Source organism: Neltuma alba, unplaced genomic scaffold (genome assembly GCF_004799145.2).
Source record: "Neltuma alba isolate B1F8T4 unplaced genomic scaffold, ASM479914v2 tig00007271_pilon, whole genome shotgun sequence".
NCBI lineage: Eukaryota > Viridiplantae > Streptophyta > Magnoliopsida > Fabales > Fabaceae > Neltuma > Neltuma alba.
In genome coordinates, this window is record NW_021634731.1 from 37383 (window position 1) to 55352 (window position 17970).

Below are 17970 nucleotides of genomic sequence, written 5' to 3' on the forward strand. Positions count from 1 at the left end.
GACATGTAAGATTACACGAGAACCAGTGCAAGGTTAATAAATAAATAAATAAATAAATAAATAAATTTGCGTGTAATTTGAAGAGGTGCAAGAACCAGAACGACTACATAATAAACCTTACCATCTGAAAAGTGTACCTCTTACTTCTGAATCTTTCACTTTATTGCAGTTTATTTGCGCTCAACTTATATATAAAAAACCTTAGAGCGCCATTTCAGTGTGCTAGGATCTTCTTTGTCAACAAATTTCCAGGCACAATCCAGATGATTTCGAAAACGTAAACAAGGTTGGATGAATTACACTGGAAGCACTAATAAAACATCATGTTTTTTTCTGTTAATCATCTGTCAGCGTCCATACAATTTATGTGATGAGGAAAGAGACAATATTAGGTAATGGATTAAAACTTTCATGATTCAACCTGTAGATCAGAAATCAGGAACACCACCAAAAGATCAAAAGGAACAATTGACCAAGCAATGCTTGAGATGAGCTCAATTAGACAGAGTCTAAAAGATATTGATCGACCATGTGAATCAAGAGTAGGCGATGAAAATGCACTTAAGAATACGCATGAAATGTTCACGTATCTATTCATAATCAACTTGATATATAAATCGTTTTTGTCGATCCATTGTACTTGAGAATCTCTTCAAGAGACTTATCGTTTAGTCAAGTTGCGGATGACATAAGGAAGAATACCACCATGATCAAAATATGCCAACTCAACCTGCAGATAGAAATTTTCATAATTTCTCAGAATCAAGAAAATTTCACCTTATCTATCCCTGGCAGATAATCAAATAGGTGATGAGACAAAGAAAGCAAGGAAGGGGAGACAATTACCTCTGTATCAAATCGTAATGTGCACATAAAAGATTTGCCCGTGTTTGTTGTAACATTGACATCTTGGCCAGGCCTAATGTCACCAATATTACTTGGGAGATCAATATTGTAACGTTCATAACCTGTGAGTCCTAAGGTTTCTGCATCCTGACCAGACTTGAAACAGAGAGGGATTATTCCCATTCCAACAAGATTGCTTCGATGGATTCTCTCAAAGCTCTTGGCAATTATTGCTTTTACTCCCTGATATTGGATGAAAGTTCAAAACTGATAAGCACTTCAGACAGAAGCAAACACAGATGGATGAAATGGAAGATGCCATACTCAGCATAGTTAGGTTCCTTTTTTAAAAGTGATTGCTATTTGCTATGAGGTTCTCTGCATTTTACAACCCTACCATTAAAATTTTTCTACATTTTATTTTTACTCAAAAAATTAATAAACAAAACCAAAAGTTCATTTTCTAAGTTTTGATCCAACGGAGGATTGTACACGAACTTACAAGAAGCATCGGACCCTTGGCAGCCCAATCCCGGGAGCTTCCGCTTCCATACTCAGCTCCGGCTAAAACAATGGTGTCATGACCAGCAGCTTTGTAACTCTGCAATATATGACTGATGGCTTAGATGTTTTTGGTTGACAGCTTTTATCAAGCAACATCTATCAAACCACTGTCAAAACTAATACAACAGCGAAATTTATGCTCAAAATACAGGGAAAGACCATGTATATACAATTCACAGCCAAAAAGGAAAACGTCAAGGGACTAACCACTGCCGCATCATAAACATAGAGCTTTTCTCCTGTAGGAATGTGTATTGTCTTTGGTCCAACTTCCCCATTTAGAAGCTTGTTCACAAGGCGAATATTGGCAAAGGTGCCCCTTGCCATCACTTCATCATTACCTCTACGGCTTCCATAGGAATTGAAGTCCCTGTAATCCACCCCACGCTCAAGGAGATACCTTGCAGCAGGGCTGTCCTTGTGGATGCTCCCAGCCGGAGAAATATGATCTGTTGTTATGCTATCTCCAAAATTCAATAAACAATAAGCATCTTCTACCCCATGAGGACCTGGTGGGTCCATTGTCATGTTCTTGAAATAAGGAGGCTCATGAATGTAGGTGGAGGTTGGATCCCAAGAAAATAGAGTAGAAGTAGGCACTGTTAGCTGGTTCCACAAGGGATTGCCCTTTGTGATAGCTTCATATGTGCTTTTGAACATATCAGGTAACACATTAGATTGAACAACCTATATAAATGAAAGAAGAAAGAATGGTTAAGATTTGTCCGATTAAGTAGATTTTTGCTCACAAACCAGACTCCAATTCTCTGTTTCTCCACTACCTCTGCAATCTCTTCGTTACTGGGCCAAATATCCTTAAAATATATGCTTCTACCATCCCTCCCAGTTCCAATGGGCTCTTTATCAAAATCAATGTCAACCTAACAGATAAAAGGCAATGTTATGTTAAGACTGAACTCAACTCATTTACTGCTCTACTAATGATGAAGTTGATTTGAATGTGTTCAAAAAATGAAGAAACAGTGCCAATAAAAAAAAAAAGGACAAAAATTCTTCTTCATCATGATTTTTTTTCAACCTTAAAAGGGGTTAAAAAAGGACTAAGATTCATATTATCAGATTTACCACAAGTCACAATATATTTATTTACCAATATATTGTTGCAGTTAGAATAAGACCATCGAATTTCTTTTCTGTTACCCCAAAAAAAAAAACAAAAAGAATAAGACCATCGAAGCAAAAACAATTTTAATAAATGCATCATGATTATCATCTTATTATTGATTCTCACTTATTCAACACTTCGGCCCCCTATTTGATTCAATGGAGAGGAGGGGAGTTTTCTCAAAAAATCTCCACTCTCCCCTCCCCTCCAAAAGCCCCACCAAACAAGGATACTGCAAGTCTCGATACGTTCAAAGCGGTAATTGAACAAGTGCCAAGTATGAATTTGAGGTTATGTGCGGCCTCCAGAATAATATTTACTAGAACATAAATAATCCAGGAAGCAAGACTTTTGCATCTCAGTTCATTTGATATAAAACCCTCATATCTGCTGCAGTTTTGCTTGCTGATCGAATGTAAATCAAATGCTAAAACATCAATATAAAATTCACGTGTTAGCATTTTTGTCATGGAAGCACAGAAGCAACCAGGCATAGGATAAATATTCATTTTGCCTACCGTGCCAGCGAGGGCATAGGCAACCACTAATGGAGGAGATGCAAGATAATTAGCTCTTGTTAATGGATGTATGCGGCCTTCAAAATTTCGGTTTCCAGAAAGAACAGCTGCAGCAATTATGTCTGCACAGATGGGAATGAGCATAATTAGATTGCTAAAGATATTTTTGGGGGGGAAAAAAGGCACATGAATTAAGAGCTACTTAAACAACACTAAAATTTTCATAGAAAAAGAGTAAGATGCAGATAGAATAACTAGATAAAATCCACTTGAATGGACAAAAGGCCTGTAACTACCCAAGGAAACCTTTCACTTTTTGTTGCTACTAATACTTTGTATTTGGTTTTTGGGAGCACTCATACTATGTCTTGAGAGTCATATAGAAGTGAGAAGAGTGCTGGTCTCTCAAACACCAGTGACGGACCTTGTTTTGCTTTGTTGTATTCAGTTCATTGTCCATTTTGCATTAGGGAATAGGGCATCGGCCAGAATCAGTGGAGTTCCCTTTTGTAAGACTGATTCGGTTCAAAAGCATTTAATAGCAAAACCTCAGTATTTCCCTCACTCGGTATCCTCTAGCATCTATGTTATACTATTGCATTCATGTTTAGAGCAGCGTTCTATCAGAGTCAACCTCCTGTACCATGTTAAATTAGTTTCTATACCACGAGCAACAGAGATATCACAATGATACCATTTTCAGCAATTGCAGAAGCAACCGGTGCATCTAGTTCTCCAGAGTTCCCTATACAAGTCGTGCATCCGTAGCCCACAATATGAAACCCCTGCTGGTTTAAATACTTTTGAAGGCCACTGACACAAAAAGTTCATAAAAAATATCAGTACAGATGACAATGCTCATAGAACATTCTCATGATTGACACAGAGACTGGTAGGCATACCTTTTGAGCAAATATTCTGTGACAGCTCCAGATCCTGGAGCAAGACTTGTTTTGATCCATGGCTTAACCTGTTTAGAATTAATTGTTCCTGTTAATTTTTTTAATGCTTGAATCTCTATATAAATTCTTCAAAATATAATGAAAGTCACACTTCTTCCAAAAATTACCTCCAAACCTAGTTCACAAGCTTTCTTTGCAACAAGACCAGCCCCAAGCATTACGCTAGGGTTTGATGTGTTTGTACAACTTGTAATAGCCGCAATGACGACACTACCATGCTTTATTTCAGCAGGCTGTCCATGAAAAGTAAACTTCGCCACCTTATCCTGTTCTTCTTTGGGCACTCCAAATCCCTGCAAGAAATTTCCGTCGTTATATGACAAACTACAGCACATGCTTACACACTCAAGCATATAAACCACACTTTTCATTTGTTAACAAAATATAAATGACTGGAGATCCATCAATAAGTTGTATCAGTAACTCGAATGATTGCCACTTTTTTATATATTCAATGGATCTTGCCGGACAAAATGTCATTTATACAAAGAAACGAAAACAATTAGTGTAATCCACTCTAGTCATTGATATAGTGAGGTTCTTGACAAGCCAGTTTTACCTTAAATCCAAGTTTATTGTCAAGGCATGCATGCCAATCAGCTTTCATGTCTTTCAAAGGAACTCGATCATGAGGCCTTTTAAGAGTGAGCAAGTAAAATCTTCATTAATAAATTAAGGGATGCATCAGAATAAGGGAAGACACAGAGTACTAGAAATATCACAGATACCTCTTCGGTCCTGAAACGCAAGGCTCAACATCTCCCAAGTCCAAATGCAAATAGGAAGTATATACTCGTTCTTGTTGTGGCTGGATAACAGAAGTTTTTCTCGAACTTGAATCTGAATTCTCATATCAAAATACAGTTTCAGTATGAGAAGATCTGGAAAAGGGAACGTACCTCATTGTAGTCAACAAACATTTTGTTTGCACGCAAATATGTTTCAATCATAGACACCTGGTACAGAAATGAAATGATTGTTAATAGCATACCGTAGACTTTCGGCATCAAAACCTGACACTTTTTACAAAGACTGGAAGTTTAATAGTATTACTGTTTCTTCACTTCTTCCGGTTAGTTTCAGATACTCCAATGTGACATGATCAACAGGAAAGAACCCCATTGTTGCTCCATACTCTGGAGACATGTTGGCAATTGTAGCCCTATCAGCAGCTGATAGTTCACGCATGCCCTCACCTACACGTCTAAATTAAATTAGAAACCTTCAAAGTTTTAGAATTTCATTACAGTCCCAGTAACTGCAGCCTCACGAGAATAAACTTACCATAAAATTCAACAAACTTGCCAACAACTCCATGCTTTCTTAGCATTTGGGTCACAGTTAACACCAGGTCAGTAGCTGTAACACCATCACGTAACTTACCCGACAATTGAAACCCCACAACACCAGGAAGAACCATGCTCATTGGCTGGAACATTAAAATGACACAATATCAATAGATAACCCATTTAAGTATGAATTCTTACCCAAAATTAAGCATATACATCTGCAACGTGTTTATAATCTAGTAGCAAGAGTGAGAAGTAGTTGAACTAACCTAGATTTCAAGAGACAACATTACCTAAAGGTAAATCAAGAATTTTTGCCAAGTTGGATTTCAGTAATACAATTTTCCAATGACAAGAATATTTTAAACAACTCAAGACTATAATGGTGGAAAAAACCTATAGCCTCATTAAATTAAGCAAGCAGAATAAAGAACATGATTCACTCTGAATTAGCATAATTAGCACCTAAGAGATCCAAATCGGCAAAGAATATACGATGCTTCAGCAGCCAACATATCTACCATAGATGCCATATAAATACATAATAACTTCTCTCAACTATGAAATTTTATAGTCAGTACTCCTAGGAAGAATGGCCAGATGTTAATTACACCTGCTTGCGAAGGAAATTTCTCATTTTGTGGCATGTGTTTTTAAAATTTTATAACCAGACGGATACATTCTAAAATCAGCAGTTAAGACCACATACCTGGCCAAGCATTGCCGCCTCTGCTTCAATTCCACCTACTCCCCATCCAGCAACTCCCAACCCATCAATCATTGTTGTGTGGGAGTCTGTGCCAACAACACTATCAGGGTAGAGTAGGCCGTTGGTGTTAAAAACAACTCTCCCTAGGTATTCAAGATTGACCTACAAATTCACCAGTCTCAAAGTCAAAATCTTTAATTTTGGTCTAAATCAAGTCTAAATTCAAACATCTTCACCATAATGTCGTTAGTTGTATATCAGACGAATCCAAAGCAGGCCTACTCTAGAAAGATTCTCAAGAACCTCACAAACTATAACAGCTTTAAGAATTCTCTGAGAACAATTGACGAATGAAAAGTTTTTAAAGCATGTATAATTATCAAGAAAACTAACTATAGGCTTGATTACTGGAAACTGATACCGTGCAAGGATATAGATTACAGTTATACTATCTCCTTCACATCCCAAAATCCAAATATACACATATACCTGGTGAACAATTCCTGATCCAGGAGGAACAACAAGCATGTTACGGAACGCAGATGATCCCCATCTAAGAAAGGCGAACCTCTCTTTGTTTCTCTCAAATTCGAATTTCATATTTTCCTGCAGTGCATTCTCTGATCTCGCCACATCCACCTGAACTGAATGATCAATGACAAGGTCCACTGGGACCTAGGTGCAAGTAAATTAGTTTAGAACAATGATTATGTGATTCCTATGAATAATGACATCAACGAGCCATAAGAGATGAAATAATAACACTATAGGTGCAAAATATATATGAAGTGCCTACTAATAAGAGACAATCAAGTACAGAAGGAGAAATGCTTCTTCCACGCCATTTGGCCATTGGTGTCATACCATTCAAACTTGGGAAGAGTAGCAGATTTTGATTTCTTTGCAGATGACCCCGCAAACAAATATATATAAATAAAAACATGCCACCTGTGCATGATGCAAGAACAAGTTTTCCATGGTTTGCTACATACCAGAGGATTAATCTTGTTGGGATCATTGCCCAGATTCTTCATAGCATCTCTCATTGAAGCGAGATCAACCACAGCTGGGACTCCAGTTAAGTCCTGATGAAGATAAAGACATAGGAGTCAGTTGAGCAGAATATAGCTCCAAACCAACTCAATGATAAAAGTAGCAATCTGAACCTGCAACAAGACACGGGCAGGCTTGAAAGGAATTTCAACTTGCTCAAGTGATGTATTCTCCCAGTCGCTAATCTTTTCAACATCATCCTTGGTAACTTCAAAGTTATCACAATTTCGTATCGCAGATTCTAAAAGTATTCTAATTGAATATGGCAACCTATCTGCAATGCCCAGAACACAAAAAGATTTTATTTGAACACATCAAGCATCAGAGGAAAAAAAGCACCATTCGCATTTATAAATAATGACATATTCATGAAACCTTCAACAACGCTTAGGATAAGTCTAAGTAGAGACGAGTTTTACATACCAATCCTTGGATCATTAAGAGCAGGCAAGCTATAAAACTTTCCAAACTCTCCACCCTCCGGCCTGGGAAGACTGGTCAATATTCCCTTGAAGGCATGCTCAGAGGCTGAATTCAAGAAAAGTGCATCAACATCTTTAGCATTCTACAATGATAAGAAATAAAATATTCAAAATTTACATTCTACATCAAGTCTTTGGTTTAGTTTTTTTATTTTTTGGTTGGGAGGTGTTACATGAAATCGTAGGGGTTCAACCTCAGTGCATAAGAAACAAATTTTTTTATTTTTCGGTTGGGAGGTGTTACATGAAACCGTAAGAGTTCAACCTCAGTGCATAAGAAACAAACTAGCTCAGTTACAGCTAACAACAGTGTATGGATGACAATGTTTCAGTGTCTGATCAGAATGCTACCCTCCGTCTGTTAATCAGCTACAAAATAATCTACCAATTAATCAATCTATGACACATACCATGAGTAAATATTTCGTTTGTCAGCGCGCCCTTTCATCAAAATTTTATAAAATTAAAAATGTGTTTTAATCAATTTTTCATATATAAAAATACACATACAAAATATAAAAGTTCAAGATTATTTACAATTCATAGTACTATTAAACGGTACGATTGATTACTATTTGTTGACTTCAACTTAAATTCGCGCTGATTTTATTCAATTGAAGAACGTCGAACATCTACAAACACGAACTGACTCCTGGCTCCAACACTGACAGTAAAACCATAGAGCAAAATAAAATGATCCATGCTTTGGCGGCTAGAACCAGACGCACCAAGTATGTGGTATGATCAAACCATGCGTAGAACCGATAAGAAACAATGCTGTACGCAACATCAAAAAGTAAATAACACAGACACGATGGAAGACCACAATATATCCCACCATTCCCGAAGATTCCAAAATAAAGCAAATCATCTAAACACTTTCAGTTTCTACAACGCACAGTGTGAATCATTATAGCCATACCCATGGTAGTGAAACGTTGAGAAGGCGGAGGCCGCGGAGCAGCAACTCTGGCCTGGACTCGAAGACTGGGAGGGGAACGCCAATCGGTGCCGTGGCTCCAAGGGGCAGTCGAGCGTCTAATGCAGGGAAGAGCCGAGTAGAAGCTCGAGCTCTGAAGATTTTGGTTGGGAAAAGAAACAGATGATGGCGGAGTCTTCGAAACAGAGGACGGTCTAGACAGAGACGAAAGAAAGCGAAGCTTAGAGGCGCCTTTTAGTAGCAAGAAAGAAGAAGAAGAGTGGTAGTGTGTGCACATGACGGGATGTTAGTGAGGATTATGGTTGGAAGTTGCAGAGAAAAGAAAAATTGAGGTTCTATGGAAGAAGGTAGTGGTGATTACGGAGTGCAGGAGGGTGGTGGAAGGCGCTAGAGCAGAAGCGAGACGAAGGAGGTGCTGAGCTGGAAGGTTATGCTGCTGTGGAGGGACCTTTTTGGGAGTCATCGTATGGTATAGCGACACGTGTTTTATAGTATACGGGGATCATAGAGAGAATTACAGTACTCCCAGCATACTGCGTCGTTTATGCATTCTCCAATAAACACGCCGGATTCTGCAATAAAATACAACGTGGCATGTTATTATTTACGAATCACGAGTGACGTGGCACAACAATTGCATGCAAAAATTTCTCATGTTTGCATCCGTTGCCAGTATCCAATTTTGATTTTAGTTCTTATAATTTTAAATTATTAAAAATTTGGTATAAATTTAAGTAATGATTTTTATTATATTTTAAACTTATTTTAATTTTGATCCATAAATACAGTCTTGAATATTCGTGAATTAATTTCATAAAACAGTGTTCCATCATTCTCATCAAAATTTTTTTTTGTGTGTTCAAAGTCATTTTCATCAATTTAAAACAAGAGGTTGCCCAATAATAGGGAAGGGAAGCCGCAATAGTAATGAATACAATTAAAATTAATTTGTTATTAGCACTACCTCCGGTCCTAATTATAAGACCCAGTTGACTAATTTGAGGAGATTAAGGAAGTAAGTTAAGTTAGTTATTTGTAACAAATAAGTGTTGTCATTCTTAAAATATCATTACTCATTAAGTGTGTTGGTTAGAACTATCATTATTAGAAGGATTATCTTAGGAAAAAATGCATAAATATGAGAGACAAAATGGATTGGGGTCTTATAATTAGGACCAAACTAAAAGTCAAACGGGATCTTATATTAAGGACCGGAGGTAGTAGTAATCAAGAACAATATTTAGCATGTTTAGATTAAATTTGAGAATGGTAAAAGTTCTCCATTAAAATCTTCTAACGTTATAGTAGTAGTTCAATTTGTTTGTTTTTTTTTTTTAGTTTTATAAAGTATTTTTAAATTTTTAAATTCCGATTCGGTAAGTATCAAATACTCCTCCGGTCATAATTATAAGACCCAATTAACTTATTTGAGGAGATTAAGGAAGTAAGTTAAGTTGGTTATTTATAATAAATAAGTGTTGTTATTCCTAAAATATCCTTGCTAATTAAGTATATTGGCTAAAACTATCATTATTAGAAGGATTATCTTGGAAAAAAATGCATAAATATAAGAGAGAAAATGGATTGGGTCTTATAATTAGGACCAAATAAAAAGTCAAATTGGGTCTTATAATAAGGACCGGAGGAGTAGTATTTTCTGTAAGGTAAAAAAAAAAAGTATTTTCTGCCCTGATCGTTGTTACTTTTAAAATTTAAACTTAACATACTATTACTTCCAGTCTGTAGTATAAAACCTTGTTTAATTTTTATTTTGATCCTAAATATAAGATCCCAACCTACTTTCTCTTTTGTGTTTATGCATTTTTTCCAAAGTAATCCTTCTAACAATGATAGTTATAACCGATACATTTTATTAGCAAAGATATTTTAGGTAAGACAACACATATTTATTATAAATAACTAATTTAACTTATTTTATTAATCTCATCAAATTAGTTAACTAGCTCTTATAATTAGAACCGGAGGTAGTAGTATTTAAAAATATTTTGTTAATATTTAATTTTTTTCCAATGAAATGTTTAATGGCAATGGCAGCATTTTTTTAATAATATTTATAATTTTAAAGGAGAAGAGGTACAACTTTACTTTTGAGAATAATCTGACTTTAAATTTCTTTTAAACACAATAGTCATTTTATAATTAAATATTATTACTTCACGTTATATTTTAAGATATAATTACAATTAAAAAGTTGGATTTGTGTCATTTAAGAATTTATTTTGAAATACTTAAATATTGACAAAATATACTACCGTATAAGTTAAAACAATCTTACTTTAAATTATTTATTATCTGAATACGTGATCAATCAATCCACGCATTTGTTACCTTTTTTTTTTATTTAGGGGGTCCATATATAAGTATATGTCTGCTTGGACAGTCAAAATTGTCCGCGAAGAGAGAATTTTCAGTGTAATTACCTTTTTCCTTGAAAAAAGTTAGAATGAGAGGACTTAGAAAAATAATATTTATTAGAAAGAAATTAAAAATAAAGTCATTACTTACTGATATTATAATAAAAGACTATATATAATATTCATCCTGATTTTAATTCTTATGATCCAGTTTTAGATCTTCTCCCTAATTTTGCCTTCTTTCTTTCTCAGCAAGTGCGTGTTCATTCTATAACTTTTAAATTTTTTTCTTAGTTATTAGGAAAAATCACAAACAAAGACTCTCAAATTACCAAAATTACACAGAGATCACCTGAATAAGCAAAATTATCATGAGGGACCCAATCTCATAATGTAAATATGAAATCTTAGTGAAATATTCGAAACGTTTCTCAACCAAATGACAAATTGACTATAGGAAATGATAAATTCATTTTAGCGAATGACAATTTCAATAAATCAAATCACAACTTGGTTAAAAGTATGCCAAATGACAAGTTGACTATAAGAAATAACAAGTTTACTTTAACGAATAACAATTTCAATAGATCAAATCACAACTTGGCTGATGGGCATTTCAGACATTTCGTAAAGATTTCATATTTGTAATATGAAACTAGGTTCTTCATAGTAATTTGGTTTATTTAGGTGACCTCTGTGTAGTTTTGGTAATTCAGGAATCTTTATTTGTCATTTTTTCTAGTTATTAACCATTTATTATTTTATTGAGTAGTGATGTCTACCTTCACGTGACATGCTCATTGATTACTATATAAAACTATAAACAAACTAAAGAAAAATTGAAAACGAAATGTCGGGAGAAGGAAAAAAACAAAAATTCGTGTCACACACTGGATGAATCAAAGCCAGATAATTTTAAGTAATTTATAAATAAAAAATACCACAAACAAAATAGTCCTCATTTTATATATTATAATAATAATATTTATAATGTAAAATTTACTAAAAAAATTTGTATTATTTATAAATCATAAATATAATACAATTTATGTTGAGCTTTATGGAAAGCATATGCCTACCACATCTAATTATTTTTTCACAAAAAATAAAGCAAAAGATGTCAGCGTGAGTGTGCATTAATTAATAATAAGATACACAAAACTCGCATTATTTATTGGAAAAATTGGACACTTTGTCTGCTTTCTTTGACACTAACTAATCTTTATTTATTGGCCGTCCAATATCATATTTTATAATATATAAATTTATATAATTATATGTGCAAGTGGCTTCAGCCAAGAGATATAGTGAAGAAGAGAAGTGCTTTTAAAATTCGAAAAGGTTAAAAAAAAAAAAAAGGTAACTTTGTGTTTTGATACAGAAACTTTTTAATTTACTTATAAAGTGGTTTAAAAAAAGCTTAAATATATTGTATACATATATGTATATGCGAATTTTTAAGAAAACTGTTGTGCTTATCAAGATGACAATAACCTTACGTGAGAAGTAAAATAAAATAACTATCTTTCGATCAGAAATTAATAATAATTGTAAATACAAATTTATAATGTTTAGAGCATTAATATTGACAGTTAATTCATAATCTAAAACATTTATTTTCTCATCACACCTTTTATATATTCATAAAGGTTTTAATTCGTATCACAAAGGAAAAGAACACTTTTCATTCGATTTTTGATTTAATATAAAGATAATTATGGAAGGAATGAATTTTTTTTACTTAGAAAATATTATTGTAAAAATTTAACAAGAAAATATTTTTTTATTTCATTTACATTTATTTCCATATTTATTTGCAAAACCAAGAAAAAGATCCAAATTGAATTTCTTAACCCATGTTTACAAATCTTAGATACATGCACATGCTCTATTGCAATAAATATGTAAATATAATAATATTAAATTTTATTAAAAGCAATCCCACATTAATTGAATTTATTACTTTGTCATTATTAGAATATCACTCCGTGGGGCTCATTTCTGAGAAGATCCCTCACTATATACCAAGTCAAATGGAGCCAGTAAAACGAAGAAGACAACTTTACTGCGCATTTTCATTCTTCATTTTCTCAGGGAAACAAACACATGGAGAGCAGCCCTTCAGGAGATCTGTAAGCACAAAGTTCTTCAGGTCTGTGTCATCGTTGCCCTTTTTTTTTCTGCCTCTTCTTCTTCACAGAAAATCAAATCCAAACCAGAATCACCACCAGTTTCTGCTAATTTCTGCTTCTGAATCTGCGAAACAAGAAGGTTAGATTATTGGGGTTCTCTTCCTTTTTCTTTTTGACCCATCTCTGAGTTCAATTTCCCTTTCGTTTCTCTCAATTTCTGATTGAATTTGTGGTTTTCTTGTGTGTTTTTGTTATCTGGGTTTTGAAGGAAGGCATTAATGGAGCAGAAAAATGAGCTTGGGAGGCAGCACAGTGGGATATGGAGATCTTTGAGAGATGAAGATTTTGAAGAAGAAGAAGTTTGGGATGTTGTGAATGAAAAACCACAGTATAATAAGAAGAACAATAACAGTAACCACCATATTTCTGGAATTTTCAAGACCAAACTGTCTCTTTCTTCTTCTTCTTCTTCTTCTTCTCCTGTTCCTCTTTCTGTTCCTAGGCCTGTCCCTTCTGCATCAAGAATGATCCCAAAAACTAACAGCAGCAGCAATATTCACACCAGTACTTATAATTCCGCCATTGAAGGCAAGGTTGTTCAGCAATCAGCACCAGTGAACATCCCGGACTGGTCCAAGATCTATAATATTAACAACAAGAAGAAGCAGAACAAGAGGGTTTCAAGGCTTCATCATGATTTTGCTGATGCAGAAGAAGATGATGAAGGAGACATTAATGAGCAAGTCATAAAGTATGGTGGAAATAATAACTTTGATGAGGAAGAAGATGATGATAATGGGGAGGATGATGATGAGTATGATCAGAGGTTACCACCACATGAGTTTATTGCAAGGAGGCTTGCAAGGACTCAGATTTCTTCATTCTCTGTGTTTGAAGGAGTTGGAAGAACTCTTAAAGGTAGAGATCTGAGCAAAGTGAGGAATGCTGTTCTCACAAAGACTGGTTTTCTTGAATCACTTTGATTAATAATGGAAAGGGTCTCTGAAGAAATTGTGTGCTGTATAGTTTGTAGTTTAATTAGTTTAATTTGTAGTTCCTGTGTTTGCTCTAGCAATTATTCATGGAGATTTGTATTCTTGGCTCTGTGTTAGTGAATAGCAATCAAATGATTTGTGGTACTGATATTTGTCAAACAAAGATTGTCTCTGTGGTTGCAAATTTATTTGCAGCTTTTGTGCCCTTTCCTTTTCTTTTGGTTATAATGTTTGTCTTTATTTCCTTTTAGCACTTTTGATATGTTAATTAGAACAACTTAATTGATTGAATTATGAGAGATAAAAGTGTCGCAATAATCTTTCATTGGAAGGTTTCATGGGTGGGATCGAAATGTTTAGATTGAAAGACATTAGATAAAAAGTTATGTTTTTATTAATATTTTAACTAATATCGATAGAAGTCATAATTCTTTAAATTTTTAATTTTTTCTTTATCATTGCATGTGTGTTAAACATTTTTGCCTCCTAAGTTAATGCAAATTTAGTACTACCTCCGGTCCTAATTATAAGACACAGTTGACTAATTTGGAGAGATTAAAAAACTTAGTTAAGTTAATTATTTGTAATGAATAAGTTTTGTTTTTCTTAAAATATCCTTACTAATCAAATTTGTTATCTAGAATTATCATTATTAAAGAACTATCTTAAAAAAAATGAATAAATATCAGGGACAAAATAGATTGGGATTTTATATTTAAAACTAAAGTAAAAATCAAATAAAGTCTTATATTAAAGACTGAAGATAGTATTAATGACCGGAGGTAGTACAATTTATAATAGTGTTTGGTTTGATAGAGTTAAAAGCCTGTATGAAACAAAGCCTATATAAAACAAGTAAAATACAATGATCCAATTCCAAAGACATACACAAGTATGTATTGCCAATTAATTCCAATTTGTGTCCCTGTGTGTGGGGCCCATCAGCAGAAAAAAATATCCGGAGATTGGATGAGTCGCCAGTAAATTATGTGATTCAACAGTAATGGAAATTATTGGTATTCTGCTATAATGCCACACTGGGTCCACAAATAAAATACAATACAATAAAATTAAAAAGGCAATAAAATACTTTTTAATGAAAACTATTTTTCTGTATTTTTGTGCCCTAATGAATATATATTTATTTTTTGTCTAAATTATATAACTGTTATGTTATATAATATGTAATTAAGAAAAGGCTAAATTACATTAAAAAAATTTTGAGTTGGAAACCAGGTACAAATAAATTTCTTAACCTTCGAAATTTAATAATTAACTCCCGAAATTGTCAGAAATTTATACATATAATTTCACACTGTCAATTTTATACTCCTTTAAATTTATTCTTATATGTATATAATCCTTCAAAATTTGAATTATGTACAAATAAACTCTTACATTTTAAGCCATTTGAAGACAGATAATGAATAAAATTAATGCTATGGAAGTTATTTGCATTAACGTAGAAGTTCAAGAAAGTTTATTGTAAAACTTCAAATATTAAAAAGGTGAGGTTGAGTGAGATTTTGCATAATTTAATCTTAACAAAAATATAATAAATATTACACATAATGACTCAAAAAACATAAATATTTCATGCCTCAATTCAGGAGTATTTATGGGACAGAACGCCGCCCCAATAACGTCCCATCCCAATTGGGATGGGACATAATTAAGATGCGATGGGGATATCTCTTTTTTTTTTTAATTTTTTATTATTTTAATTTGAAAACTAAGTATACATAAAATATAAAAAGTTAGGATAAAAACTATATGAAAAAATAGATAAAAAATAATGAAATAAAATTTGTTTTTTTTTTTATAAACAGGATACTATAACAGGACACAGTTAAATACCCTTATCTCAGAAACATTAGCCTATAATACCACTAAGAATCTACAAGATGTGCCTTAATTATTGAACCTCAAATGGAGCGAAAATGAAAGAGACATGTGACCAACTTCATTGTCTTATACTATTATCAGATGGAAAAATAGAACTTGATTTACAATTGTATATTGGAACTGAGAGCGGAAAAAATAATTAGCAGTCTCTTTCAATTTTGCTCAAAAAAAAAAAAGCAGTCTCTTTCAATTTTTTATTTCCCCCAACAAATATATATATATAATAACAACTTCCAAGAAGCTGCAGCATAGCAGGATTCCTTGAAATTCTAATTCTTATACTAATTAATTACATTAACAAAAGTTTGGAATAAATTAGTTTGGAATAAATTACAGTGATCATTACTTATGAATAGTAATAATTTTCACATTATTATTATAATTTAACTTGGAAATAGGGGTGCGACTTATTGGCCTCTGGTCAAACAAAACAGTGTTGGAGTTTGTCAAATGGATTAATGATTATAACCACTCAGATTATCATATTATATAAAAATGGAAGACATCAGCATCGTATTAATATTGTTTTCCTTAATATTTTTTCCTTTTAATTTGTTTGATCCCTATAATACTGTATATTAGGGTATTTCTATAGTTGTCTTGGAAATTGTTTTCCGAGTGTTATTCCCATTTTTTTAAATAGTTCTCAATGCTTTTAAATAAGTACACAGTTTCAAATTTCATTTTCTATTTCACAATTAGAAATGATTGAGGAAATTAGTTGGATATTTTTTATGGCCAAAAAAATTCCTATTTTTCAAATTTTACTTTAGTTACTAAATAATTCATTAACTTCTATTCTGGACACGTAGATTTGGATGGCATGGTATCAATATTATAAATTAAGTACTTCGTGTACCGAATTAATAAATAGGATCATATACTTATCATCTAGAGGTTAATTGCTTGTTAATTGTTATCTTAGAATTATTATCACAATAAAAACTTATCACTTATATTTTTATTTATTTTAATATATATAATTTTGGATACTTTAATTATATAGAATAAAATATAATCGTAGAGAATAGTCCGCCTGAATAGTCCTTTCACTTTTATGCCCCAAATATATACTTCAGTTCAATTTTAAACTTTTAACCAAATTATGCTTCATCTGTTTTTTTGAAGTTTTAAATCAGGCCCAAAAAAGTAGAGGTTTTGAATGACTTGTATTTTAATCAATGAACTTTTAAAATTTGACTAAAGCGTAAAATAATATTTTTAAGAAAACTGACAGAAAGTTGTAAATATTTTAATAATAAAATATCCAAATAATTTTCGGTGAAATACATGAAAATTTTCGCATTAATTATCATCATAAGAATTTCAGTGGTCAAATTATCATATAAAATACAAAAGGCATAAGGTTCTGCCATGTCTTATACTCTTATCATGGGTTCCTTGCATTTTCATTCTAATTATGAGTTTTATCAAAGTTGAATAATTACAAGAAATGATCACATTTTCTCACATATATTGTATGTTGTGTGGACTATATTATTCAAAAGACATAAATGAATAATTTGTTATAGATTTTATATATCAGGGTGGTATTGGTATTGTAAAAATCCCTCAAAATAAAATTCAATATCTGTTTGTGTACAAGTTTTCCTAAAATAAAAAATTGAGAAATTAAATTCATGATGTGAGACCAGAAAGTAAAATTCAAGTAGCCATCAATTGATTTAAGAATATTCTTTCGATTCCATAGAAAAGCATACTTGAATGTTTGGAACCTCAATTATCCATATATGTGTACGTTTTTTTTTTGACCAAAATATATGTGTACGTTAACATCACTAAGCCATGATCCCTTTCATATTTTGATACAATCATAATGATGAAGTTTTCCTTGCAAATGAAGCCCACGTCATTTTACACTTCAATCAATCACATTATCTGAATTTCATTTAATACTCAAATTTTCTAATCCCAAAAAAATAAAGCTCTCTGGTTTTAAAATGCACATTTATTTTTATGAAATTAAAAGACAACCAAAATAATATTTCTCTTACTGATTACTATATAAAATATTTTTTGAATTTATTTTCAACTAAGACATTTTATGTAAAAA

The 17970-nt window shown here is 32.8% G+C and overlaps 2 protein-coding genes across 2 annotated transcripts; one reads left to right on the forward strand and one right to left on the reverse strand.

Moving 5' to 3' along the window:
• Positions 1 to 461: 461 nt before the first annotated feature.
• Positions 462 to 8766, reverse strand: LOC114752197 (aconitate hydratase, cytoplasmic). Its single transcript, XM_028940923.1, has 20 exons — positions 8449 to 8766; positions 7491 to 7632; positions 7181 to 7341; positions 7007 to 7099; positions 6504 to 6689; positions 6015 to 6176; positions 5301 to 5445; positions 5070 to 5212; positions 4916 to 4972; positions 4745 to 4824; positions 4576 to 4651; positions 4124 to 4309; positions 3957 to 4024; positions 3749 to 3867; positions 3055 to 3176; positions 2193 to 2291; positions 1618 to 2097; positions 1349 to 1447; positions 847 to 1089; positions 462 to 730 (listed from the first exon to the last, which is right to left on the reverse strand). The coding sequence occupies exons 1-20, from the start codon at positions 8764 to 8766 to the stop codon at positions 662 to 664; spliced, it is 3048 nt and encodes a 1015-aa protein (XP_028796756.1). The 3' UTR covers positions 462 to 661.
• Positions 8767 to 12798: 4032 nt separating this feature from the next.
• On the forward strand, positions 12799 to 14202 carry LOC114752191 (transcription initiation factor TFIID subunit 11-like). The gene is made up of 2 exons (XM_028940918.1): positions 12799 to 13135; positions 13265 to 14202. The coding sequence occupies exon 2, from the start codon at positions 13275 to 13277 to the stop codon at positions 13977 to 13979; it is 705 nt and encodes a 234-aa protein (XP_028796751.1). The 5' UTR covers positions 12799 to 13135; positions 13265 to 13274; the 3' UTR covers positions 13980 to 14202.
• Positions 14203 to 17970: the final 3768 nt, after the last annotated feature.

What these genes read in the sequence shown, in the direction of transcription:
- LOC114752197 (XM_028940923.1), bottom strand. Translation starts at nt 8,766, where the DNA reads ATGTGCACACACTACCACTCTTCTTCTTCTTTCTTGCTACTAAAAGGC. An exon ending in CTTGTGAACTAGGTTTGGAG is followed by an intron (nt 4,025 to 4,123) that starts GTAATTTTTGGA and finishes AATTCTAAACAG; the next exon opens with GTTAAGCCATGGATCAAAAC. An exon ending in CCTATGCCCTCGCTGGCACG is followed by an intron (nt 2,292 to 3,054) that starts GTAGGCAAAATG and finishes TTTATCTGTTAG; the next exon opens with GTTGACATTGATTTTGATAA.
- LOC114752191 (XM_028940918.1), top strand. Translation starts at nt 13,275, where the DNA reads ATGGAGCAGAAAAATGAGCTTGGGAGGCAGCACAGTGGGATATGGAGA.